The sequence below is a fragment of the Mesocricetus auratus genome, unplaced genomic scaffold (genome assembly GCF_017639785.1).
Source record: "Mesocricetus auratus isolate SY011 unplaced genomic scaffold, BCM_Maur_2.0 Super-Scaffold_100010, whole genome shotgun sequence".
In the NCBI taxonomy this organism is placed as follows: Eukaryota; Metazoa; Chordata; class Mammalia; order Rodentia; family Cricetidae; genus Mesocricetus; species Mesocricetus auratus.
The window spans coordinates 69,155,126-69,182,770 of record NW_024429194.1 but is presented as its reverse complement, the minus strand read 5'-3'; the positions used below and the strand labels follow the sequence as shown (position 1 = coordinate 69,182,770).

The 27,645-nt window shown below is 37.6% G+C and overlaps 1 protein-coding gene across 3 annotated transcripts in view; it reads right to left on the bottom strand.

Moving 5' to 3' along the window:
• Scaf11 (SR-related CTD associated factor 11) overlaps positions 1–27,260 on the bottom strand; it is a 48,203-nt gene extending 20,943 nt beyond the window's left edge. For 2 of the 3 annotated variants that reach the window (XM_005067146.4, XM_013111254.3), the window contains exons 1-4: positions 27,126–27,260; positions 11,727–11,808; positions 9,541–9,698; positions 775–852 (exon numbers count right to left, since the gene is read on the bottom strand). In XM_005067146.4, the coding sequence (XP_005067203.1) occupies positions 775–852; positions 9,541–9,698; positions 11,727–11,787 (297 nt within the window). In that variant the 5' untranslated portion in view covers positions 11,788–11,808; positions 27,126–27,260. Of the gene's footprint in view, positions 1–774; positions 853–4,217; positions 4,387–9,540; positions 9,699–11,726; positions 11,809–27,125 lie in introns of those variants that run through there. The other variant, XM_013111255.3, reaches the window with a different exon arrangement.
• Between the last annotated feature and the right edge of the window lie 385 nt (positions 27,261–27,645).

The window sequence follows — 27,645 nt, the reverse complement described above, 5'->3', positions numbered from 1 at the left end:
AAGAGTAAAAAGATCTAATTTTCTGGGTGTTGGTGGCGCAGGCCTTTAATCCCAGCACTTGGGAGGCAGAGGCAGGCGGATCTCTGTGAGTTCGAGGCCAGCCTGATCTACAAAGTGAGTTCCAGGACAGCCTTCAAAGCTACAGAGAAACCCTGTCTCAAAAAACCAAAAAAAAAAAAAAAAAAAAAGATCTAATTTAATTTGAAAAATTAAAAAAATTAAATAACTAAAAAAATTTAAGTATAATAATGACTCATACTGAATAACAGCAATGGCATTTAAGAACAAAGATGTCAATTTATGTTTAGTTTTACTTAGCTAGTCTCAAAATTATGTTTTTCATAAGAATGGTTTTTAGATATTTAGAGCTTAAGTTTTATGGACGTTTATCTTTGAATCCAATACTCCAATTAAAATAATTTTGTTTTGATGAAATAACGTATTCAAAGTTCTGCCCAACTAAAAACTGTTTTGAAATACAGGAACAATCATGGAAATGTAAGTATTCTATAATTAAATACAAAAATTCTTTGGCATCTAATCTATCACATCTGTAAAATACAAGGTGACCACTATGGTATGCCCACTCTAGAAGGCAAAGGAAAACAGTTCCAGTGTTTCAGTTACAAGCGTTGGACGTTGTGATGACACACATTAAACCTAAAGGTGTACCATTTTTAAAAACACATTAACTAGAAATCTATCAAAGCAGAATAACTCCAGTTAACTTTAAGTTTATGACACTTATAAACTCAAAATGAAATCTAAGCTTACCTTAGCACAATCTTCAAATGCACTGAGTTCAAACACGGCCTGAAAAGGTTTCCGGTCGATTGGACAAGAAGCCAATATCTGAGAAGTGATTAGAAATTATATATTTACAAATGTGTCTTTAGAAAAGGTCACAAACCACACTAAATATACTTTTCCAATTTCAAAATGGAGAAGAAATACTCAAGACTGTACCATACCACAAAACCACAAGCACCTAAAGTTTGCTTTACTTACTCAAATGTTTACTGGATGACACTAACTGAAGTGAAGTGAACATGAAAAGTAAATACCCACTAAGACTCCATCAGGACGAGCTGCTCCAGCGAAAACTACTAGTAAAATCAAGGGAGAACTTCAAATCTACTGCTCCGCCATATAAAGCTGGCTATAATGCTAAGTTTGTGTAATTCTAAATCAGCTATGAAAAGAATGCCGTAAGGAAGCCATTCATATTAATAGCCTATGATTTAGCATTTCTACCAAATGTTGTTAGCAATGAGAACATGATTAAAATAGGAAAGAATGAAAGATTCCCCCAGTCTCCTTGGCCCTAAATAATCCCTCCAGAATTAAGTACTTATATATTTTGCAGCTACCCAATATACACAAATCCTCAATATTACATTTCATATGATAATTGCAACTTTTTCTAAATTAATGATCATACATTACTTCACAGTAATTTTCTTAATAGCATTATATGTCACAAATTAGTTTTCTTTTTTAAAGGCATATATGGTTGAACATAATTTATTTAAGAGCATATTCAAAAGTTTTATTTTTTAAAAAAATCTATCCATACTCTTTACCTAATTTTTAAATTAGGTTTCTAGTCTTCTTCTAATTATGTGTTCTTTATTTTATAAGGAAATTTGTCTTTCAATTATTTTAGAATTAGAAATCAACCTAATTTTGATGTATATTACTGTGCTTTGAAAACTTTGTATCAACTATAATTCTATTATTAAATGTATATAGAAGAATGTATTTATATTATTAAAGTAATTTAAGATGAACTATTTTGTACTAGGAAAGGAGGAAAAACTACAGTCTAATGACATTGCTAATACCTGTGGTTACACAAATAAAAAAGAATCATAGCAATTTAAAGCAACCATCTAAAAGATCAAAGACAGTTGTGGAAGTTAGCTAATTCACTTTATATTATTCCTTACTAGAAAATGTTGTGATTGTCCATACCTAGATACATTTACATGAGTACAAGTAGAAAAGAGAATGTGTGGCCCCTGATCATATAATAACACATTTCTACAAAACTCATAGAGCTATTAAAAAGCAGCTAAAATATGAACTGAGTTACTTTCTACCACTTCAGTAAAATGTGAATTTTCTATTGCTAGTAAGTAGGCTCTGACACTAGAATGTTTCACCATCCTGAAAAAAGAAAAACACGGCCTTACTACAATAAATCAGTTCTGACAAGACACCTTAAGTCACTTCCAAATTCTCAGGATTTAGGATGCTATTAATTTGCTACCAAAACTGTGTTTTAAAAGTAGCAACAAAGTACTCTGCATCTTACTAACAAAGCATTTCAAATATAATCTTAATTCAATGAACTGATATCCTAACAATGCATCTGCCTTCAGTCAGTATTAACTATGAAATGTTTAGGTTACATTCTTAACATTTATACTGAAACTTTACAAAGTACAATCTGATCAATGCTTTACATTTTTCCAAAGTTTCCAAATATTTTTACTTATATTTTAAGGTAATTTTGAAGACTCAAAAGTTATTAAATGAAAATATTTATTTCATTTAAATGAAACAAGCTTCCTTTGGTGTTTGTTGGAAACTAAGATGCATAGAAGTTCTGTATTTATCTTCTTTCATATTTTCTCCTTTGTCCAAACTCTGGCCCTGTTTATATAGATTCTTTTTGCTTTAAGTATCTACTTTTGAAAATGGGAATAAAGCTTTAAGTTTTCTGTGGTAATTAATTGGTTGCAATGCCTAGAGAAATGTGTGGCATATACTAGTTCCTACCTAAGATCCGGTTTAACTACACTAACAAAAATCTAGGATAACTAACAAAAGGAAAATCTGCAATGGGATACATATAAAAATGAGAAACATGGGTCCTTCAGTGATTTATTTTGTTGATCTACCTATAATAAATTTATGACCGAAAGAAATTTATGTATCAAATCAATCAGTGGCTGAAATTATATAGTCTCATTGTTTTCCTTATTAAACTTCCTCTCAACATCAGCTAACCACCACTCTTTCCTTTGCAATTTCTAAAGTAACAAGGTTTTAACCTGAGCCACTCTGCTTTGACCTGTTTCAAACATGGAGATTCTGGGCAGAATCTCCATTCTTTTTTCCACTATGACTAACTACTTTGGATCTGACTAGACTGGTTTGAGTAAGGATCTCCATTGCTATAACAAAAATACACAACAAAGGAAAACAGGAAAAAAGTAGCAGTGATGAAAAACAACTACTGTGTTATAATCTGGACATAATTAACTTTGCTAAAGATGATTCAATTAACACTAGAATCTTAAAATTGCATTATCTTCTCCAGGAAGGAAAAGTTTAAGTAAAGAAATAAGCCCAGAAAGGTAAATTAAAATGCCTTGGATAGGGCTAAGAAACAATGTTACCCATATGTAATCTTAAAAAACATATACTGCAGAAGAGCATTTCAGGAAGGAAACAGAAATCTATTTATCTATTCTCCATCGTATACCTAAATAATTAATAAGTCAATGGAAAAACCAAAGCATGTTTAAAAAAATAAGAACTGTTATTTTTCCTTAATGTATTCTTTACAGATCAAAGTTAATATGTACAAGTATCAAATCATATATCATGTGATAATTACATAACTTAAATAGAAAGATTTTACACCAGGGTTTGCTTTGTTTTTAAATGGCTTAGATTGGCTCCTTTAGCATTCCCAAGGGATTCTCATTCTTATACTTAGTAGATAGAAAATGTCAAGACACTTTGATCTTCATAGTTTTCAAAGTAGTTTGTTTGGATAGAAATAATAACTGAATTTTTTAGCTTCAAAGTTTTAAAAGCTCCTATTTAAAGCTAATATAGATAAAAATTAATATTTTAAATGAGTTTAATGTTAAAGACTATAAACTATTTTATATGCAAAAATTTTTATGTTCACCATTTTGATTCCTCATCATACAACAAAAATACCATTATTATTCACCTATTTAATATATGACTTTAAATAACTCTTAAAGTATCTAATTAGTTCCATAATCAAAGTATGCAAGAATACCATCCAACCTTTTGATACAACTACAAAGTTAATAGAACTTGCTCACTGTCTGACAGTGTAATGTATATTAAAAACAGAGCATATATCTTACAACGAATGCTCTGTACTGTTATATAAGGAGGCAATTTTGAGAGAAAAAATTATCTTTCCTAATGATTTCAGTAAAACATACCCTAGTATTCTGAAGCGTTGTAAATTCCCAGCTCAGACAAACCCACATTTAAATGTAAGAACAGGAAACCTTCCTTATTTGGGAATTCAGGATTCTTGGTTTCTAATATTTCTTGCTTCCTGATGCTGCTCTATCCTCAATCACATAGGCTGCCTATAGATAGCCCCTCCTAGAGAGAGAGAAGCAAGTGTTAAAGGAAGTGTTTAAAGACTAAGTCTCAAACCTATGCTTACAGATAGGTTTTCCTGTTCACGGGCATCTACAACACCTACCTCTGCCACTAAGAAATAAAGCATATTATGTACAAAATTACAGTTCAAAATCAAAGATGATTTAGGGATGCATACCATTAGAGGTTGGTGCTTATTTTAGAACTCTTGACCATTATCCCTTCCTCAGTGACAGTTCCAACACAGCTAGCCATGCCTCATCAAAATTCTCACCTGCTCCCTATCACACCTAAACATTCATTCAAAACAGCCTGTGTCAATGCACATTTGGTTGGCTTTTTGTTTGGATTTTTTGGGGAGTGGGAAGGTTGGTTTTGGTTTTCTGATAGGGTTTCTCTGTACAATAGCCCAGGCTGTCCTGGAATTCGCTCTGTAGACCAGGCTGGCTTCAAACTGAGATCTGCCTGCCTCTGCCTCCTGAGTGCTGGGATTAAAGGCGTGCACCACCACTGTCCAGCACACATCTGGTTCTTTACACTAGCCTTCAGAAGCATGTCTATAAAATCAATAGTTGTGATAACATTAACAGTAAGAATGCATTCAGTATACCCACTCAAAAGGAATGTTTGCACATTCACCAAGACACTCTGCTGTGAACACTAGGGCAGTATTATACTTTATCTAATGACATCTGACATCTAATGATAAAGGCTCTTTTCCTAATACACAAACACAGGATTCAGCAAATTGCCTGTATAAATCATTTTAAGTATTCTGACATTTACAACTAGCCTATAAAGAAATATATATATCTAAACATTAATTTACCTGACTGGTGGAAAGAATATTAGATGAAGATTCTCACACACATTCTTACATTCTGTAGGCAGCAGGTGTCAACTGCTCTCAGATCTTGGCCTTTGCTGTTCAGTCCATCTAAAAGCACATTTGTACCTGTCTGTTCTCAACACTGCCCTTCAAGAGTTCATTGTCACCTGGAGAGCATCTTCATTTCTAGTCTCACGAGACTGCCTTTGCTAACTGCCCAGTTTGACTTCATTAACCTTTCATTCTCACTCTAAAGCTATCAGCATTCCATAGGAAGAGGACTGAGTTAAGTTCAACAATTTCTTATGTAGGGAAACTAATTACATTTTTAAATGATGCTTAAAATATACATAAGATAAAAAAGAGAAGACCCTCAGTAGTTATCAACTATTAGCGTCACGCACACCATAAATACCACACGTCCTTGTAATACAGCCCATCTAGCTCAATGTAGAACATGTGCTTAGCATGCTCAGCACCAAATATATATAAACTATTAAACTATTTAGCCCTTTAAATATGCAATACTTCCAATTTCTCAAGCCATAACTCTCTAAATACCCAAGCCCACAATAAAAGCCTATTTTCTTATTTAGTACATACAGGTGAGGTATCTTGTCTGTAGAAGATCATTAATAAGACTGGCTGGCACTACTTACATTGATGCATAAGACTTTTGTAGCCTCTGCCTTGTATTTTAAATGTGCAAACTCAGATAATTTAAATTTCTGTGTGCTCAAAGCTTTATTAAAAAATGTTGTGTGTGTGCGTGAGTTTGTGTGTGTCCGTGCACATGTACCTGAGAGTATGTGTGTGCTCCATGTGAGAGTAGAATAGCCACAGAAGTCAGAAAATAGTGTAAAATCCCCTGGAAATGGAGTTATAGACTATTGTGAGCTAGCTTGTGGGTGCTGGGAATTGAATCAGGTCCTCTGAAACAATGCCCAGTGCTCATGATAGTGTGTAAGAAAAAGAAATCTTTCAGGTGGAAGGGCAAACTTTAGCACACTGGCTTTAGCATACTTATCATTACAAAGGTCTTTTCTACATTCAAGATTCTTAGCTCCAATAGTGATGGTTTACTAAAACTATCAATAAGGTTAAATATTCCATTTCTCTTTCTTCTACTCCCCTCACTGATTTAAGATAGAGTCTTGGTGTACAGCCCTAGCTGGCCTGATATTTGCTATGTATCACAGGCTGCCTGCCCTCTTAACTTGTGACAATCCTGTCTCAGAACTCCATGTACCATGGTTATACTTTTAAGCTAAGAGGCTGCCATCTAGCAAATCTCTTAACTGAATATAGTTATAAGAGGTTCAATCTGTTCTAGTGTGCCTGTAGTAGGCCATTAAGTTCTAGGACCCTCAACACCGATCTAAGCTAAAACCTTGTGGCTAAGTAAATTCTATGACTTACCTAGAGACTAAAGACCACAGTCAATCAGTTACTTTAGCACTGCAGTTTTGTTTGCTTAGCCACAGAAATTAGACTTTAGAGTATGGATAAATTCAAACTAATTTTTATTTGAGGAAGAAGTACTTTAGGGATATGAAAATGTTCAGGAGTGTGCACAAAATAAAAATACCAGACTAAAATAATATTCAAAAACTTTTATAAATACCAGTTTCTTATGATAAGAATTTCTCCAATGCTTAAAATAAGGTGGAAAGAAGGGGGAGGGTGTGCTTGATATCCTTTCTTAATCATACTTCAGTGAACCTCAACTACAAACTGCAGCAGAGCTGAATCTCTGGAAGACACAAAAATCTAGAGAAATGAACCAGAATGGATTCTATGATTTTTCTTATCATACAGAGTTCCAAGTACCACAATTTCACTTTGATAGCTATGCTTCTCCTAGAAATGGACATTAGTAAAATTTTAAACTCTAGATTCTTAAAAATTATTTGAACTTTAGGCTATTCTTGATGTCAGCAAACTACTGCTAGAGTCCTTACTTTGTACATAAAATAAACATTAAAAGTAAATTAAATGAGGGCGTTGGTGGCGCACGCCTTTAATCCCAGCACTCGGGAGGCAGAGGCAGGCGGATCTCTGTGAGTTCGAGGCCGGGCTGGACCGACAGCCTCAAAAACAATACAGAGAAACCCTGTCTCGTAAAAAAAAAAAAAAAAAAAAAAAAGTGAATTAAATGAAAGAATGTAAAATGTAGCCTGCAAAGGGTTTTGAAATATAGCATTTATTTCTGGTACTCAATCTGAAACAAACTGCATGCTTCTTTAAACAAGAGGTTGAAAACAATGAGAAAGGCCCTGATAATGAAAAAAAAGGTGAAATTAAAATCTGATTGTTTGTCAAAGCATTTACATACTTTAAAACCATCTAATTGTTATCACAGCAAAAGAACTGAATGAAAATTTAGAAGCCTAAGTAACTCTGTAAATATGCATTTATCCGTGATTTATAATGAACAGTATTTTAATATGATTGTCCTATTGTTACTGGTCAGTTTAATGGCTTACTGATGGCTGCTATCTCCACTAGGGACAATGAAATAGTTCAGAATGTTCTCTCTTCTCTTCTTCCAAGGTTACTTACTCTGTTAAACCTGTAATCACAACTTAAGACAATAGTACACATAACTTGCTTTTGAAAAGAAATTTCACTTCAATATTAATTGTTTATTTTCCAAAGAATATTAGGGCTGGAGAGAAGGCTAAGCAGTTAGGAACATGTACTGCTCTCTTGTAGAAGACTCTTGGAGAGGACTCCTTTGGTTTCCAGCACCCATGTTGACAGCTCACAATTAGCTGTAACTCCCAACTCCAAGGGCCTCTTCTGGCCTTTGTATACACATACACACTTTTTACAAAGTAAGACAAAGCAAGGAATACATTGTATGTTAAAAAGGTGTTGACTTTTATATATATTGCCAAGTACTTTCAAATTTAAAATATAGTAAAGTTTACTACTGTTTGGTGCCGTTAAATTTGTGCAGTCTATAACCTAGCCATTACAACGTCTCAATACATAACCCAGAGAAACCTGTAACATGTACATCATGATAAAGTTTATGTTGAAAGATGCACTTGAGGTGGTAAAGGAAGGATGTCTACACATTCTAACTGTCTTAAAGAAAAACACATTATTTTGAAGCTCATAATTATGTAGTCACTGGACACAATCAGGAAAAAAGAATAAAACCTTCAAGTCAACTAATGCAATAACAGGGTTTCTCAACTCCCACCCAGTCAAATATATATATATATGTATATGTGTGTGTGTGTGTATATATATATACATATCACAGATGCACTAAATTCAATAAAATTTACAACTGTAGTTGAGTGGTAGAGAAAAGGCATTATTTCAATAACCAGTACTACAGTTACATATGGACATTTAACAACAATATTCTCACTAAACTCATTATTTTTCTCAAAATACATTTTCACCTATCCTTAGTCTCTTCTCACCAAAGACTAATTCAACTAGTATAATGAACCTCTTGAAGAGGTTAATTAGAAAGACAGCATTCTCATACATTAAATCAGTCTTTCAATGGTATTAAAGAACAGCCAAGCACAAGAAATAAAAAACTGAGATACACCTAATTTTTACTAATAACTAATTTCTCTTACTAATTTTTATATATTCACAAAATAATAAATCAGAAAACATGATATAAAAACAGTGAATTTTTTTACAATTTATAACAACAGGTCTTAAGATTAATATACACTTCAATTTATTTGGCCCAAACTGATTCAATAATAAACCCCAAAATATCTTGTTTCTTAATTATAAAGAATCAAAATAAAATCTATAACTCAGACTCTGAAATTAGCTTACAATAAATTAAAAATAACAACTTAAAATATAATTCTAAATTAACAACACCCTCCAAGCTGTGAGATCTTGGCCAAATTACAGAATATAACATGCAAGACCCCCTAAGCTTCAGAGTGAAAAGACACCATGACATCTATTCTTGTTATTCCATAGAGAAAGCAAATAAACCTGCGTGAAAATTCTCTGAAAAACATAAAACAAAAAGCAGATAAAGATGTTATTAGTAGCAAGCAGTTAATACCCTAAAATTAGAGTCAGAAAGCTGTTTGGCCTGCTCTTCAAAGTATATATTAAAATTCTTTAATCATAAAAGAATGAAAACACTGAGTAAAAAACAATCAGAAGGAAATATGAAGATGGAATTCAAACCAACAGGGAAATTTTCCTAAGGTAGAGGGGAAATACTTTCATATGAAGTAATTTATAAAAGGCAACTTTTTAAGTGAAATTAAACTATAATAGAAAATTAAATGCAGTAATTTATTACCTATGCTTATTCTCAAACTTACCTCTGCCCACTTAAGAATACAGGTCAGACAGAAGACATGATTACAACTTTCTGGGAAACCAACTTCCTTTCCTAACAGGCAACTAAGACATATTGGACATCTGTCCGTTTCATTGTACAATAGGCCAGAAGTACCAGAATTATTTCTGTTTTCTTCACCTGTAAGAAAACAACAACAACAACAAAAACCAATGTTTTCAAAAGGCCCAAAACAAGTAACTTATGCTTATAAGCAATATGGTTGCCTGTATCCTCCAAGGGTCACCCTCCTACTATGCTAATAAATAAGCACATGTCCTACCACATAGCTACATTCTCAATCAACTTTCTTGTATATTTCAGTGGGGGCCTTGGGGACATAAATGAGCCAAAATTTAATTTTAAAGTATTATTTACCGGATTCAAACATTTTAAGTAACAATGACTACAATGACAAACCTACTCATACACCCTTCCACTTCCACCAAATCCAACAATAAGCCTTTAAGTTTCTTTTGTTATTCCAGTATTTTTTGATGCAAGGAAAAGCCAATTCCTTCCTCACCCTCCCTCAATTAAAGCAGGGTTTCTCAGTCATTCAGTGATAGCATACACCTTTAATCCCAGTACTTCAGAGGCTAAGGCAGGCAAATCTCTGAATTCAAGGCCAACCTGATCTACAAAGAGAGTTCCAGGATAGATTCCAAAGCTACAGAGAAACCCTGTCTCAGGGAGAAAAAAAAAGTGTTTATCAATAGGTAGGCTGGCTTCAAACTCAGGATACTCCTATCTCAGACTCCCAGGTACTGGGATCACAGGGGCAAGTCAACAAGCCAGGGTAAACTCTAATATACATTCTTCCATATTTCTTTTCTTTCTTCACACAAACACCAGAACACTATACACACTAATCTGTTTTTTAAAATAATTTATTAATGGACATTTGTTTTCAACCACTGGCTAAGATAAACAATGCCGATTATGGAACCCAGAACTCCACACATTAGATAAGTATTCTACCAATGAGCTTATATCATAACACAATCATCTCATATTTCAAAAAGTATATCTACAGATCAATTCTTTAAAAATGGAATTACTAGATCAACATATACATTTATAACAAAGGAATAGATATGCCAAACCTGTCTCTGTGAGATCTATACCAATTTAAACTCCTAGTAGTAATCAACTTACACAAAAGTGTGTGTATGCTGGGCCATAAGCAAGCAATAGAAACTGTACAATTCAATACAACCTGGAGCTTTCCCAGGCAGGGAACACACTAAACTGAAAGATAGATCAGTATTAAACCAAGACACTCAAATGGCGCTCACATGGTTCCAATATGAGTATAAGATGAAGGAAATATAAATTCTATAAAGAAAACCTGAACTGGGCATTTCAGATTAAACTTATCAAACACAAACTAATATTAGACACACACATAATAACAGACATACAATGCAGGTAAAATACCCATACACATAAAGTAAACAAATAAACAAAAATTAACTTTAGAGTATAATATTGATGCTAACTATTAAAACTTAAAAAAAAAAAAAAAAGACTGGTCAGATGGCTCAATCAGTAACCTGCTTGCCAATTCCCAGAAAACACATTTTAAAAGCTGGCCAAGTAACACATGCTTGTAAATCCAGTGCTCAGGAGGCAGAGACAGCCAACTGCTGAGGTGTACTGACCAACCAACTTGATAAGTCCAAGGCCAATTAGAGACCCTGTCTCTCAAAGGAAAAGAAGAAAAAAGAAAGATTGTCCTCTGGCCTCCACACACACGTACACAAGCACACTCACACATGCACCCAATCCAGAAACTCCTAAGCCAGTAGAGAGCAAAACAAGAAAAAAAAAACAAAAACAAAAAACAAAAACCCAGCAGTTCAACTAAAAATGTTCAATCAATGAAAACATGAGAAGGAAAAGTGTGCAAATCTTAAAACTGTAAAAACAACAGACAACAAAACTTTAGAAATCTTAATTTGACTTTCAACACACAGGCTTTATAAAAGTTACCTTCCGCCGGGCACTGGTGGCGCACGCCTTTAATCCCAGCACTTGGGAGGCAGAGGCAGGCAGATCTCTGTGAGTTGGAGGCCAGCCTGGTCTACAGAGCGAGTTCCAGGGCAGTCTCCAAAACCAGAGAAACCCTGTCTCGAAAAACCAAAAATAAATAAATAAATAAATTACCTTCCATATTTTCACACTCCTGATTCCTCACATTCTGATTATATACAGATTTCTTCTTCATCTCTCCTTGTGAAGGAATTTCCTACAGAATAAAAATCATAAGAGAATGCTTATGTTTGCCATCTCCCAAGCATATCAATCTTAGCAGATTCTGAACTGAAAGAAATCACTTGACATATAAAAGAGCAAGCCAAATCAGTCTGTGAACAACCCAGTACTTACTAAAATTGTTTATTCATGCATTATTATGAGGGGGGTGTCACGGTTCATGTGCAGATGTCAGCTGACAACTGTGTAGAGAGGTTTCTCAGTAATTGACAGGATCTAGAAGCACCTTGTAAACAAATCTCTAGATATGTCTGACAGGGATTATCTAGTAGACTAGTTAAAATGAGAAGATGAGCCTAAATAAATGTGAATGCAGATGCCCTCGATTGCATAAAAATGAGAAAGCTAGCTAACTACTAGGATGCATTGATTTCTGCTTCCTGGTCAGATTGGACAATCTGATCAATGTAATCAGCCAGCATCCTGTTCCTGCCACTTTCTTCCACCAAGTTGGTATTTATCCCCTTGATTTCTAAGACAAAATAAACCCTTTCTTCAATTGTTTCTTGTCAAGTATTTTGTCACAAATAAGTTTAATATAACTATTAATTAACAAGGGTTAAAAGATAAATTCCATAACATAGACGTGTTATGGAAAAAAAAGAGATCAACTTAAAATACAGTTATCTGGTAAACTGGAGTTATATGTAGAACTTGCACTATTCAAAAATCAACAAAATATAGAGATAGAATAAGTTCACAGAAAATTCATACAAGAAAAAAAAGGGCATCTGTAACCACATACAACTTCCCCTATCAACATCCCACACTAGAGTAGTGTATTTGTTAAAATAATGAACCTTACTTGATTCGGTTATTATCACTCAATATGTAGTTTTTACTAGAGTATACTCTTGGTGTACTACAACCTATAGGTTTTGACAAATGTAAGACACCTACTAACCATTTACAGCTGTGGAATCTAAACAGGTTCATTGCCCTAAAATTCACTGTGTTCTGCCTATGTACTCCTTCCTATTCCAAATCCATGACAACTACTGATATTTTTAACTGTCCCCATAGTTCTGCCTTTGCTAGACTACTATCTGGTTAAAATCGTAGCTTATATCCTCTTCAAACTATGCATTCAAGTACCCTCTTTATTTTTCTCAGCATATATTAAGTACATAAAACAATGAGTTTCATTGTGCCATTTTCCTATATATACCTATTTCATACCATGATCATGATCCTGGTATTCATCCCTTCCATTCCGCCCCATATAGTCCCACTAATTCTATCCTTTTCCCTAATAGTTCCTTCTGGTTTTATATCTCCCCTCACCTTTTCTAAATCCCTATGAGTGAAAACTGCCTAAATCTGGCTTTTCTCACATTGACATGATTTCCAGTTCCATCATTTTTCCTGAAAATGTTGTGATTTCATTTTTGTTACCATCACTAACTTAAATGACAAAACCAAACCTAAAGCTCTTAAATTTTATTTTTTAAATTACTAATTCCATAATGCTTGTTGTATCACCTAAAGAGAAACACTGTATGTATAGAAAAGAATTTATATTTAGCAGATTAAACCTTTTGTCTATTAGAAACAAAAAACCACTGAGATATTTCAGATTTATTTTATAACCAAAGACTATTATAAAACTGTAGGAGCACTCAGCAAGAGCAGTATACCCTCACACCTGGCAAGCAAAAGAACCAAGAGAAAAAGGTACTGTGGGTGGCAGAGGTCCTGAGTTCAATTCCCAGTACTCACAACCATCATGAGATCTGGTGCCTTGCTCTGGCATGCAGGCATACATGCAGGCAGAACACTGTATACATAATAAATAAATCTTTTTTTAAAAAAGAAGATATGGTGATTTTTGTTGTTAAATCCTTCTAACCAAAACAGGGCAGTGATCAACAAAATGGTAATTCCCCCCAATCCACCAACCTTTAAAAAAAAAAAGCGGGGGGGGACTGGTAACTACACATGGCAGAAAAAATAAATCTGTCTTATTTCATGTGTGCTGCAAAATACCTAACATTGTCTTCCCCATAAATAACTGAAACTTATTTCTCACAGTGCTGTACTGGCAGGTTTGTATTTAGTAAAGCAGTTCCTGCTTCTAAAACAGTGCCTTGTTATAGTGGCCTCACATGGCATAATGAACAGATGGGCAAAATGGCCATGCTGGTCACCCCTCCAGCCCTTTAGTAAATGACTAATGCCATCCCAGAGGGCAGAGCACACATGGCCTAACCCCCCTCAAAGCTCCACCTGTTAACATTCCTCCTCTAGGAACTAAAGATTCAGAATACATGAAATTTGAAGGAGACACACATACTCAAAATACAAAAAAAAAAAAACAAGAGTTCAAGATTAAAATTAATGAAAACAAATGATCAAATAGACTAATTATTATAAGGAATAAGAATAGATTCTTCATCTAGAATAAGAGGGAAAAAGGGTTCAAAGTGCTGTTTCTGAATTTATTATACTTTATCCTTTTTAAACAAAGAATAAAATCTTTGAGTTTTAACTCTAGAACTAGTCGCTTTTTAAACACTTGTTTTTTGAAAGGTTTCTTGACACGTGAATTATCTTATTTGTAGCAATTCCTTACATATTGATACACATTGCTACAATAACTAACTCTAGAAAAGTCATTTTCCGTTGTAAATAACACTTGTACTACTTTATTCTATTAGTGTTTACTATGTGAATTCCTTAAACTCCTCTTCCTAGTTATCACAAAATAAATACATTGTATTATGTTCATTAAGTATGTCCCTAAATCAGTATTTTATACTCCTTAAATAAGCACTTGATGATTGTACTCCTATGAGTTAGGATTATTCTAACCCAGATATCAATTATATCATACTACACAAACTTAAAAAAAACTTTATTAATACATTAGTACCAGGCATATATAGACATTAAATTTTTCCACTCAGTATACTCCTCTTAAAAAAAATACAATCAAGTGTCTATGATCTGGATTTCTGTGTGAGATTTTCATATTACTTTTAGCTACTACTTTATAACAAATCATAAACAGTCCCACTGACTGTCAAGAAGACACCTCCTTTTTACATGAAATAAGTGCCCAACAGAGCAGAGGAGAAGCTGGTGCCATGTCTCTGCACAACCTGAGCTGTAAACTCTTTTGTTAGTTAAGTACAGAGCTCAGATATGTCACTACAGTAGCAGAAAACAGACTAATCAACACCCAACAATTCAGAATAACAGCTTCTATAGCATTTAAGTACCTATATTAAACCACTATTGTGCATAAGTACATTAATACGATGATGTTAATAGCTAACTCTGTCTCTTGTTCCATTCCCTTAGTTTTGTTGACTTTCAAACCCTTTTAGAACAAAAATAACTTGAAGATACAATAACTGAATCTAAACAGTCCTGTTTCACCAAATTCCAACATGCCACAATTATTTTCATTTCTCAAAACACAATAGGAAAAAACTAAACCAACAGTGGTAGTGCCAGGATGCAGCTAGGAGGTAGAATACTTGTCTAGCATGGGGAGAGAGCAGAGGGAAGAAAATGGAAAAGAAGGCAGTTTGCAGTATTTTTGATGTAGAAAAAAACATTTTCATAAAAAAAAAAAAAAGCCATATAGCCGGGCGTTGGTGGCGCACGCCTTTAATCCCAGCACTTGGGAGGCAGAGGCAGGCGGATCTCTGTGAGTTGGAGGCCAGCCTGGTCTACAGAGCGAGTTCCAGGACAGCCTCCAAAGCCACAGAGAAACCCTGTCTCGAAAAAAAAAACCAAAAAAAAAAAAAAAAAAAAGAGTTGAGAAGAACATTTTGAGCTATAAAAAAAAGCCATATATAATAGTATAGTAAAACATGTCTATAATCCTAGGACTGGGAAGTTGAAGTGGGAGGGTCACCAGTTCAAGGTCAACCAAAACTGGAGAAAGAGGGAAGGATAGTAATAGGGGTTGTCTGATTTGGGAGGCATGCTGCAGGTCTAACACAGTCCCACATGCATTAAGAGTCTCCCCTAGCCCTAGCTCAGTGATTTATAAATGGAAAATGAATAAATAGTTAAGGAATGTACACTGGACTAGGGATACATCTTTGTTACTAGAGTGCTTGCTTAGCATGCATAAAGTCCTGGGTTCCATCCCCAGAACCACAAATACCATGCACAGTAGTACATGTCTATAATCTTAGCACTTGGGAGACACACGTATGAAGATCTAAGTTCCAGGTCATCCTCAATTACAAAGCAAGTTTAAGACCAACCTAGGGAAAAAAAAAAAACCTAGTATCTGATTTTTTGAAAAGTCCAACATAGATCATAAAGTTTTTAGAGATCAAGAAATATTGAGATTCTCTACCAAATGTAATCTTACTATCAATATTACAAACTGTCAAGTGGATTCTCAAATGAAATCTTTAACTTGTCAGACTTTCTGTTGTTATGACTTTGATAGTCTTCAATAAAAACTGACATGGCTTATTTAACATCACAAGGTATATCAATAAAATATGTTAATAGCAAAGGGAACAGGAGAGAAAAATGTAAGCTGAATGAATTCATTCCTAAAACAAAATATTCTAAATGACAGGGTAATTCAGACAACACTCTACAAATTTATGTCAAAGCAATAACCCATATATTAATTCAAGTTCCTTAAAAGTGTATCAAAGAGGCTGGGCGTTGGTGGCGCACACCTTTAATCCCAGCACTCGGGAGGCAGAGGCAGGCGGATCTCTGTGAGTTCGAGACCAGCCTGGACTACTAAGCAAGTTCCAGGACAGCCTCCAAAGCCACAGAGAAACCCTGTCTCGGAAAAAAAAAAAAGTGTATCAAAGAAAGCCCTAAACAAATAGTCCTTTAAAGTTCAGAAATCCATGCCCCAACCAGACTTTTAAGATCGGGACCTTGCTTTGTAGAAAAGATAATCTTTTCAAACGGAAAAAAAGACTTCAGTGGTTCTTAACCTTCCTAATGCTGTGACCTTTAATACGGTTCTTCACGTTCTGGTGACACCAACCATAAAATTATTTTCATTGCTACTTCATAACTGTAATTTTGCTACTGTTGCGAATTATAATGTAAATATCTGATGTGCAGGATATGTGACCCCTGTGAAGGGTCATCTGACAATGCCAAGGGGTCTCGACCTACAGGCTGGGAAGTCACTATGCTAGAAGGAAGCATAAGCAAAACGCTTCAAGACAGAAGCATGGGCAAGGACTGCTCTGAAAGGGCCCTCAACAGCACCAGAAACAACCCCAAATGTGAGAGACAGGACCACATGAAAGTAACAAGTGTCTGCACAGCAAAGCAAACAATCCCTGAAATGAAAAGAATGTTTCCAGAATGGGGGAGGGGAGAGGGGGAGGATCGATAACAATTATATGGAAGATTATATCCAGGATATGAAGAAAGTTTCAACACCAAAACATCCAAATCATCCAATTATCTAATGGTCTAATGAGCTAAACAGACAGTTCTCAAAACAAACAAACAAAACCCAAGTGACCAACACATGCTTGAGAAATAAGTGTTTGCAATCAAGAAAATGTCATTCAGGAAACAAAGGACAACAAACAGTAGCCAAAATTTAGAAAAAGCACTCTTATTTATTGATGCCATAAATGTAAACATGTACAGCCACTATGGAACTCTATATGGAAGGTCATCACAAATAGAACACCCACCAAACAAACAAACAAACAAAATCTTGAAAAGAGCATAGCAACCACTTCCCCATATCCCATTAATACTGCTCTCAAGTATCCATCCAAAGGGCTCCTAAATCAACATGCCAAAAAGATACTTAGTGATCCATGTTTACAGTTACACTAGTCACATTAGTGAAGAATGGAACAAGCATTGATGTCCACTAACAAGACAACTGAAAAAATATAGTGCATATATACAGTGGAATTTTACACAGCCAGTCATTAAGAAAAATGAAATGACATTTGAAGGGAAATGGATACAACTGAAAATCATTATGTTAAGTATGTCTTAGACAAATAGCATGTTTTCTCCCATATTTGGAACATAAATTTGAGAGAGAGAGAGAGAGAGAGAGAGAGAGAGAGAGAGAGAGAGAGAGAGAGAGAGAGAGAGAGAGAGAGAGAGAGAGTTAGTTCACAGGTCATCAATCTGGAAAGGGAATCAAGAGATGGGAAGAAGAGATCTGAAGGAAGCAGAAAATAAGGTAATGGAGTAAATGAAATAAGAAAACAAAAGGGAAAACCAGTAAAAGAGAAAGATATGGGGAGGGTAGTGAGGAAGAGGTAAGAGTGAGAACAAGACACACACACCATGGTAAAGCTTAATGTTTTGCAAGTAACCTTAAATAAAAATATGCCCAAGCCCAATAATAAATACATAAAAGGGAATATACCCTTATCAAGTCTAAAAACATTTCTAGAGCCGGGCATTGGTGGCGCACGCCTTTAATCCCAGCACTTGGGAGGCAGAGGCAGGCGGATCTCTGTGAGTTCGAGGCCAGCCTGGTCTACAGAGCTAGTTCCAGGACAGCCTCCAAAACAACCCTGTCTCGAAAAACCCCAAAAAAATAAAATAAAATAAAATAAAAAAATTTCTATCATCCTAAAAAGAGAAACTTATCCCTCTCAAGATGTACAGTAGCTTAACAATTTCCCTAGTGTTCTTTCCTAAGCACATCCCCTGGAAAGATGTCATCATTGTGTTCCTTCTCTCATCTCCCCACTCTCCCACTCTCTCAACAACAGTAAAGGCAAGAACCAAACCCTAAGATTATCCTCTAAACTCTATATACAACTGTGGCATATATAGGTCAAAGCACACACACCACGGGCACACACACACACCACAGGCACACACACACACACACACCACAGGCACACACACACACACACACACACACCACGGGCACACACACACACACACACACACACACACACACACACCACGAGCACACGTGGGGGGGATCAAGCAACAGACAGTCAGAGACAGAAACAGAGAATTGAATTATATAACCTACCTCCCTATGTGCAAAGACATAGGAAGTATTAAGTGTCTTTTTCCATAAAATAATGGAAAAACATGCCACATGAACAATAATCAAGAAAGCTGGAGTAGCTATATTAATAAGAAATTCATTTTAAGTCGGGCGTTGGTGGCGCACGCCTTTAATCCCAGCACTCGGGAGGCAGAGGCAGGCGGATCTCTGTGAGTTCGAGGCCAGCCTGGTCTACAAAGTGAGTTCCAGGACAGCCTCCAAAGCTACAGAGAAACCCTGCCTCGAAAAACCAAAAAAAAAAAAAAAAAAGAAAGAAATTCATTTTAAACTTTCTTTAATGTTTAATTATATTGGCTTCCCCGATCACTTTAATTTTATTACATTTGTGGCAGTTTTAAGATTTTTTTTAAAGCCAGACATTAGTGGCACACACCTTTAATCCCAGCACTTGGGAGGCAGAGGCAGGCAGATCTCTGTGAGTTTGAGGCAAGCCTGGTCTACAGAGCAAGTTTCCAGGACAGCCTCCAAAACAATACAGAGAAACCCTGTCTCGAAAAACCAAAAAGATTTTGTTTTTTTTTTTAATTTGTATGGGCTTTCTGCACCATGTACTGTGTATCACTCATGTGCCTGGTGCCTGCAAAGACCAAAAGGCAGCACTCGTAGAACTGGAGTTACAGACAGTTGTGAGCCACCATGTGGATGCTGGGAATTGAACCCAGGTCCTCTGCAAAAGCAGCTAATACTCTTAAGAGCTCAGCCACCTGAAACTCTTGCCCTCTGTTATCAGTTCTGAAGCAATAAAGACAATTACTGTTTTGTGCATCATTCATATATTACTTATGCATCGTAGTGGTGCTGCTGCTGCTGGTGCCGGTGGATACCTTTCATCTATCACTCAGGAGGCAGGTGGATTCTGTGAGTTCAAGGCCAGCGTGTTCTACAGAGCAGGTTCCTCCTGCACAGCCAGGGCTGTTACACAGAGAAACCTTGTGCTGAAAAACCAGAAAACAAAAAAAGACTAAGCTCTCTATTCTAGACCTAACCGTCACAAATGAATCAACAAATCAGGAAAGGTTTGTTTGATGGCATATGCCTACTGTTATATCAGGCAATGACCCTCTTTAAATTAAAGAGGTACACTGCAAACATAAAAATAGTACCAACACTAATCATTAAAACACTGCATTAAGGCAATGGTTCTCAACCTTCCTAAGGCTATAACCTTCTAATACAGTTGTTCATCATGTTGTGGTAACCCCAATCACAAAATTATTTCGTTGCCACTTCATAACTGCAACTTTGCTACTGTTATGAATAGTAAATATCTGATACACAGTATATCTATCTAATGTACAACTCCCAAAGGACTATGTTCCACAGGTTGAGAACCGCTGCCTTAAGAGAGAAGTAGATGTCTTAAGTATTAAAAGCACCTACTTTACAAACACAGCAACCTGAATATGATTCTCAGGTTTGTGTGCTGAGCAAGTGAGCTACATTAAGTACTGTTAGGTGGTGATGATGCAGGCCTTTAATTCGAGCACTTGGAAGGCAGAGGCAGACAAATCTCAAGGTCAAAGTTCAAGGTCAGTCTGGTCTGCAGAGCTACACAAGAGAAACCCTGTAGGGGGACAGAGGCTGTTTCGAGGGTTTCTGAGGACTCCTCCCTCTGATATTAAGCAACGCAAACATTCTTTCCCATGTTTTAACTCCTTTTTATTTGCTCACAACTGAGGGTTCAGAACATAAAAAACAAAGCACAACCTCACTGTTGGACAGAAAAAAAGACTTTGTGGAGCCAGTTCTAGGTCTGCAAAAACTTCTTTCTTCTATTCCTATCTCACACCCACCCCAAAAAGAAAGTAAATCCTCAGCATACTCAAAGCAACTGAAGAGAAAGGCTAACAGGAACTGCACTGAAGGACTTTCACTGACCTAATGCAGACAAATGCAGATAACTAAGTATCAAGTTGTAACCAGCGGACCTTTAGACTCAGAACACTTTCTTACAGAATATCCATTAGTTACTAAAGAATTGAAGATTTTTCTGGGTTAAGAATCTAAAGAGGCCTAGCTGTGGCACACACACCTTTAATTCCAGCACTAGGGAGGTAAAGGCACGTGGATCTGTAAATTAGAATCCAGCCTGGTCTACAAGCTGGGACTACACACAGAAACCCTGTCTTGAAAAAAATCAAAGAAAAAAAATAGCCTAGAGAGACATTAGGATGAAATGGAAACCAGAATGCTGAACACAATCCCTTTGTTACAAAATAAGGAAATGGGCAAAACTGAATGGGGTCCAAGGTTAAACGGTAGTAATATAGCAAGATTATTTGACCTTGACAGTTACATTATAATTATATCACAGAACTGGGCACCTTTTAATCCCAGCACTGAGGCAGAGGCGGGGGGATCTCTGTGAGTTGTAGGCCAGCTTGGTCTACTGAGTGAGTTCCAGGACAGCCAGAGCTACATAGCAATACCCTGTCTTCAAAAAACACCAAGTAATGAATAATAGCATAACAGAAAGTCCTTGTCCTTGTATTTGTTTGAGATGATTAATAGAATGCATCTGCAACTGAATCTCAAGTGGTTCAGAGGGATAAAATACTTAGATTTATAATTCTCCTGAAAGTTTACAATTCTTTAAATAATTTATTTAACTTTATTTTATGTGTATTGGTGTGAGGGTGTCAGATCCCCTGGAACTGAAGTTATAGACAGCTGTGAGCTGCCATGTGGGTGCTGGGAATTGAACCTGGGTCCTCTGGAAGAACAGCCAGTGCTCTTAACCATTGAGCCATCTCTCCAGCCCCAAAAGTTTGCCATTATTAAGTAATCCTCAAAACTTATAGCATCTAAAAGTCATATGTAATCAAAACAGTGCTTTTGAACAGTGTTTCTCAACCTGTGGGTCACAACCCCTTTGGAGTGTAGAATGACCCTTTCACAGGGCCAAATATCAGGCATTTACATTACAATTCATAACAGTAGCAAAATTAGTTATGAAGTAGCAATGAAAATAATTTATGGTGGGGGGGTCACCACAACACAAGGAACTGTATTAAAAGGTCACAACATTAGGAAGGTTGAGAACCACTGCTTTATAGTGACCATTTTCACCTATTTTTTTTTCTTCTGGCACTAGAGATAAAACCCTTGTGCCTGTTAAGCAAATGCTCTACCAATGAACTAAATCACCAAAATCTATTCTCGATGACCTCTAATTTATAACCACCATGGTTCAGTAAAGTAACCATATTGTCCAATTCCCCAGTTACATTAGTCAGATTTCTTGTTGCTATCAGCTACTATAGTCTGCAATGGAGAAACAGTATTTATATCACAGAAATGCCAACTGGACAGCAATGATCTACAGGTGGGAAGGACAACCAATAATAACTATAAGCCAACATTAGATGGTCCTACATAAAGATATGAAGCAGATACTCTAATGCATGTAATGTCTTTATAGACTCAAAAGTATTTTCTGTAAAACAGACTAATATATCTGTTACTATGAAGCTATTGAATGGAATTTATGTAATATCTACAACTAAAAGGTAAAACATGTACAGCAGATTGGCTAACAATAATTAATCATTTGACTAACATTGGGTGTCTTCCATACTGTGGGTAAAAAATTTCTAAAGTTGATTTCAGCACTGTTAGAACTAGTTGAGCAATTACAAAAACAACAATTTGAAAATAAACTTTTCAATGAGCCATCGAATTGAGTTTAAACCCAACAAAAAACTTGATTCTTATCCAACTCCCATCCACATTTCACCTTACTGACTATACTCCCCCGAGACAACATACTCAGCTCCTGCTTCTTTGACCTTCCAGTGGGAGCTCACATTCTTCCAGTTAACTTAAGGCCACTGTGTTCCCATTCTACAGCATCTTTCTTTTCTTCCTAGTTATATTACCTCCCCTGGGCAATTACACCCATATCTGCTGTTTCAATTATCTATTCAAGGTGTTTCATCTCCCAAACTACTGCTCTGCCTCCAATTTATCTTCCCATTTCCACTACTGCTTCTTCTCCTTCCTTTCAAGACACATCACCAGAATCCCAGTTCTACCTATCCTACTGAACTACCAAAAGTACAGCCAACATAGCTTCTAAAGGACCACCTTTTTTTTTTTTCAAACAAAAAGACAGTTACACCACTTTGCTTTTAGCTCAATACTCACGGGTTTCTATACTGACACATGACAGACTCAATGTCACAAACTGCCACTCTTCTTTTTAAAAGGACTCCTGGGCTAGAGGGAGAGAGCTCAGCATTGCTGTTCAATAATGAGGACCAGAGTTTGGATCCCAGAACCTATGTCAAGTGGCTCACAAACATCTAACAGGATTTCAGGCACCCATGTGAACAGACACTCAAAGACATATACATGTGTGCACACGTAAAAAATAACAAAAATATGGACTCTAACTGAACATGATCTATATTCAAGAATGTAAATAATTTGGAAAATTTTTCAAGAGTGAGACTTACTATAGCTTAAAAACCATAATACTAGCTTTAACAGTTACAACAGAAAGCATATAAATATCATTACCTACTACAATGCTGGCATTGTTCAAAATTTTAGGAGTAAAACTATGACAAAATGACAAATCCTGGGCCAGTAAGATGACTCGGCAGACAAAGGCATGTGATGTTAAAGTCTGGTGATTTGAGTTTGATCCCTAAGGCCCAAGATTAAAGAAAACCTACTTCCAAGTTGTCCTCTGAATTCCATTCATGGGCTGCATGTGCACATGTGCATACACCCACAATATAAGTAAATAGGAAAAGGATTAACACAAACTTCTCATAGACGTTGCATTAGACTGAAAAAAAAAACCACAAAGATCTTGTTAGTAGATTAACAGTAGTATGTTAGAAAGCAGTAAAATGCCTGGGGGTACATAAAACAGAATGGGAAACATGAGGAGAAGGGGATGCTGTTTCATGTGGAAGAGTCAGAGAATACTGAGCATTGAAGAAATGTGGTTGGAGAAGAGACTCAAGGAACTTTAGTTATGTAAGAGGCCATAGTGAGAAACTCTGATTTTACTAGGACTAAAAAGGAAAGCCATTTGAGAAGGTAAGTATAAGTAATACAATCTAATACAAAAGCCTCATGCTGGCTGAGTGTTAAAGACTCTGGGTTAACAAAGATAAGCGGTGGTGGTATCTTTCTTAGGAAGTTATTTTCCAAGCAAGAGGTGATGGTGTTTTTAAATTCCTGAAGTTTTATTGTGCCATAACTTAAAAGAAAAAGAAAAGGCACAATTCAAAGGTAATTCTTAGGAATAAAATTCAAGTGATCCTGAATATATTTTTTCACTTTATTTATTACCATTGTGCTGGAGGGAGGAAGGGATACACAATACAGCACACATACTAATGTCAGAGAACAGCTTTGATACCTGCTGTTTTAACTCCCAGCTCTAGGGCTTATTACAAACAGTCACCACTGCTGAGATTTGAAATAAAGTTCAAGATAAGGAAGAGAATATTAAGAATATGGATTTAGGAATTAGAAGGATGGCTTCACAGTTAAGAGAACTGGAGGACCAGAATCCAGTTGCCAATACCCACATTGGTGGTTCACAACTACCTGTAACTCTAGCTTCAGGAGATCTCTGGTGTTTTTAAAAACTGATCTAGGGTGGAGGCGGTGGAGGCAGTGGTGGCTCATGCCTTTAAACCCAGCACTCAGGAGGAGAGGCAGGCAGATCTCTGTGAGTTTGAGATCACCCTGATCTACAAGAGCTAGTTCCAGGACAACCTCCAAAACCATAGAAAAACCCTGTCTCGAAAAACTTTAAAAAAAAAAAACTGATCTAGGATTTAAAACTAGTACAACTGTTATCACAGCACTTGGGAGGCAGAGGCAGAAAGACCAAAAGTTCAAGGCCAGCATGAGCTATTTAAACCTTTATCGGATTTTCAGTAGGAAGGCAAGGCAAGATGTGATTTGTATCACTGAAAAACAGGAGCAGTGCTGGGGTCGACAGTGGACATGATTTCATGCCTAGCTTTTATTAGTTGAACACACATTACCCTAAAAAGTACCTTTAAAAAATGCCTAAAAAGTATCTAAAACGTGCACTACCTTAGGCTGATGGGTAGTTACCATTATACTTCATTACTGAAGGTACTGAGATAAATCAAAAGCAGCAATGTTAGGTAAACCTCACCTCATTTCCCTGGGTAATAAAACAAGTCTTCACAAAAACTGCCTGTGAGCTGGGCGTTGGTGGCACACGCCTTTAATCCCAGCACTCGGGAGGCAGAGGCAGGTGGATCTCTGTGAGTTCGAGGCCAACCTGGTCTACAGAGCGAGTTCCAGGACAGCCACCAAAACAATACATAGAAACCCTGTCTCATGACAGGTGCTCGAGGATGATGGGACAACTGCACCCCTGATAGGAAGCCCAGAACCACACAAAGGAATTCCAGGAAGAAAATGCTTCTTAACATTTTCTTTACAACACATTACTAAATGACATAATAATTTTACATTTCTTTCTTTTATATTTTTCTCCTTTGTCATACTGAAGAAGTCTTTTCACCATGAGTATCATTACAGAAGGGCAACCAACATTAAAGTTCTACCCAACTGAAAACTCAAAATATACTTCAATTTAAAAGACAAAGTCCTCTACAGTGAATCTAAATGATTATGTACAAGCACCGACAAAAAAAACTATAGCTAAAGAGAAGCTACAGTGAGAACCACTAGTCTTTGAAAACTTGACTGCATAAACAAAAGGCAAATTAGTTCAGCAAATCCAAAGATATTTTCAAAATTTCATTTATCCTAGTTAGGTGAAATAACTAACAAAGGGCCTCCCAACTTTTTCCTTCGGGTTTTAAATAAAAGCAAAATAGTAGAATGAGCCAGGTGTGCTGACACACGCCTTTAGTCCCAACACTTGGGAGACAGAGTCAGGCGGATCTCTGAGTCCGAGGTCAGCCTGGTCTACAGAGTGAGTTCCAGGGCAGCCAGGGCTACACAAGAGAAATTCTGTCTCGAAAACAACAACAACAGCAATAATAATAGTAGTAGTAATAGCAGTATTAGCAGTAGCAGCAGCAGCAGTAGTAAAATGGTTAAACCAAATGCCAAAGCAGGAAAGAATGGGGCATGGTTTGGAGACGGGATTACACATTAAAATTCTACTAAAATTACCGGTAAAATACAAAGGCCAAGAATCTATTGCCTTCGATGTTCTGCTGCTGTGGCAAATAGCCATGCATGAGTTATCTTTTCCTTGAAAATGAGAAAATACACGTATCAATATGCTTTTCCCAAAATTCAAGGAAAACTGCCCAAACTGGAGGAACTTTAATAACAGCTTCTATCAGTCAAGGCATACTAAAAACTTCAGTTTTGCCTACATTATCTTAGTTCACTGCTAGTATAAGGATGGCAGTCAAAATGTAATCCAAAATGAATGAAAAAAAACTGTGCTCAGACATAATAAGATGTACAAACTAACGTGTACAACTTACATTAGGCATTGTAATCACACAAGAAGACGGCTAACTATACATTAATGCAATACGGTATTATCCATATTGATGCACGGGCATTTTAATTCACCACTTCTATCGGGGAATATTTTCATCAATCACAAGGTGTCTTTTAAGTCAATTTTCCAAGATACGCGCGGAAGGCAGGACGGTGACCACGAATCCCTAAGCCATCTTTTAAATGGCACAAAATCCCTAAATCTCCATCAGGGTGAGCGATCACTTTAGTTTCCATCTCCTGGCCGGTTAGCTCAACGGCAGCCCAGGCAGCAGGTTTCAAAAAAAAAGGAGGGGGGGGCGGCAGCTAAGGGCAACTGAGTGGAAGGCCCGGCGAGCCTAGGCGCCTGATCTTCCTCATTCAGGCGCTGGAGAGGTCACACTGCGTCGTGAAGTTTGGTTTCACTACCGGGCTGAGAGGCTCAGCGATCAACGCGAACTCCAGGGTAAAGCGGCCAGCCTGGGAGCGCCCGGAAGCCCGCCCGACACGTTTCCACTGGGTGTGGGGGAGCGGCTGCGGCCCTGGCCTGGAGCCCCTTCCTGCTCCGCCGAGGCCCCGCAGCCCGCGCCGCCCCGCAGCGCCCCGCGCCTGGGCCCGGTGCGCACACGGGACCTCAATCCCGCGGGCCGCGGCTCCAACTTTGCTCGCACGCAGCGCTAGACGCCGCCCGAGGAGCGCGCGAGCCCCAAACTTTGCCCGCCCGCCCGCCGCCCGGCCCGCTCGCCCACCGCGCTGCGCTGCGACCCGGCCCCGTCCGTCTCTCCGTCCCCTCTCCCGGGCCGGCCCGTGTTTACCTCAGGCCGAGGTCCAGGCACCGCCAGTGCAGGAGGCCAGGTCTCCCGTCAGTCCGCCGCTAAGTTCCGCACCATGGACTCCTCCGTCCGCTGGGAAGCGCGCGGGGCCCGCGGGCTCGGTCGGCCCGGTAGGGAGCACGCAAGCCACGAAGCAGTGGACCCGGGCAGCGCTGCTCCGTGCCGCTTGCGCCACCGCCGCTCCCCTCCCCCGCCGTGTCGGGCGGTCTCCCCCCCTTCTCCCTCCCTCCTTCCCTTCCTCCGCGGGGCTCAGCCGCGCCGCCACAGGTCGGCGCGCTGTGGTGACGACGCGGACGGCGGGACCTGCCGCACGCTAGCTTGCTCGCGGGCGCCGCAGTGCTCCACCAAACCTCCAGGGGGCGCCCGGAACTACGAAGGCGAAGGACGCACGGACGTGATGGGCGGGGCACGCCGCGCGGGAGCTCCGGCAGCTGCGAGTGGCCGAGGCTTCTGGGAAACATTCTACTCGCCCCGCCCCTCCTGGCTCTCGGAGCGCTACCGC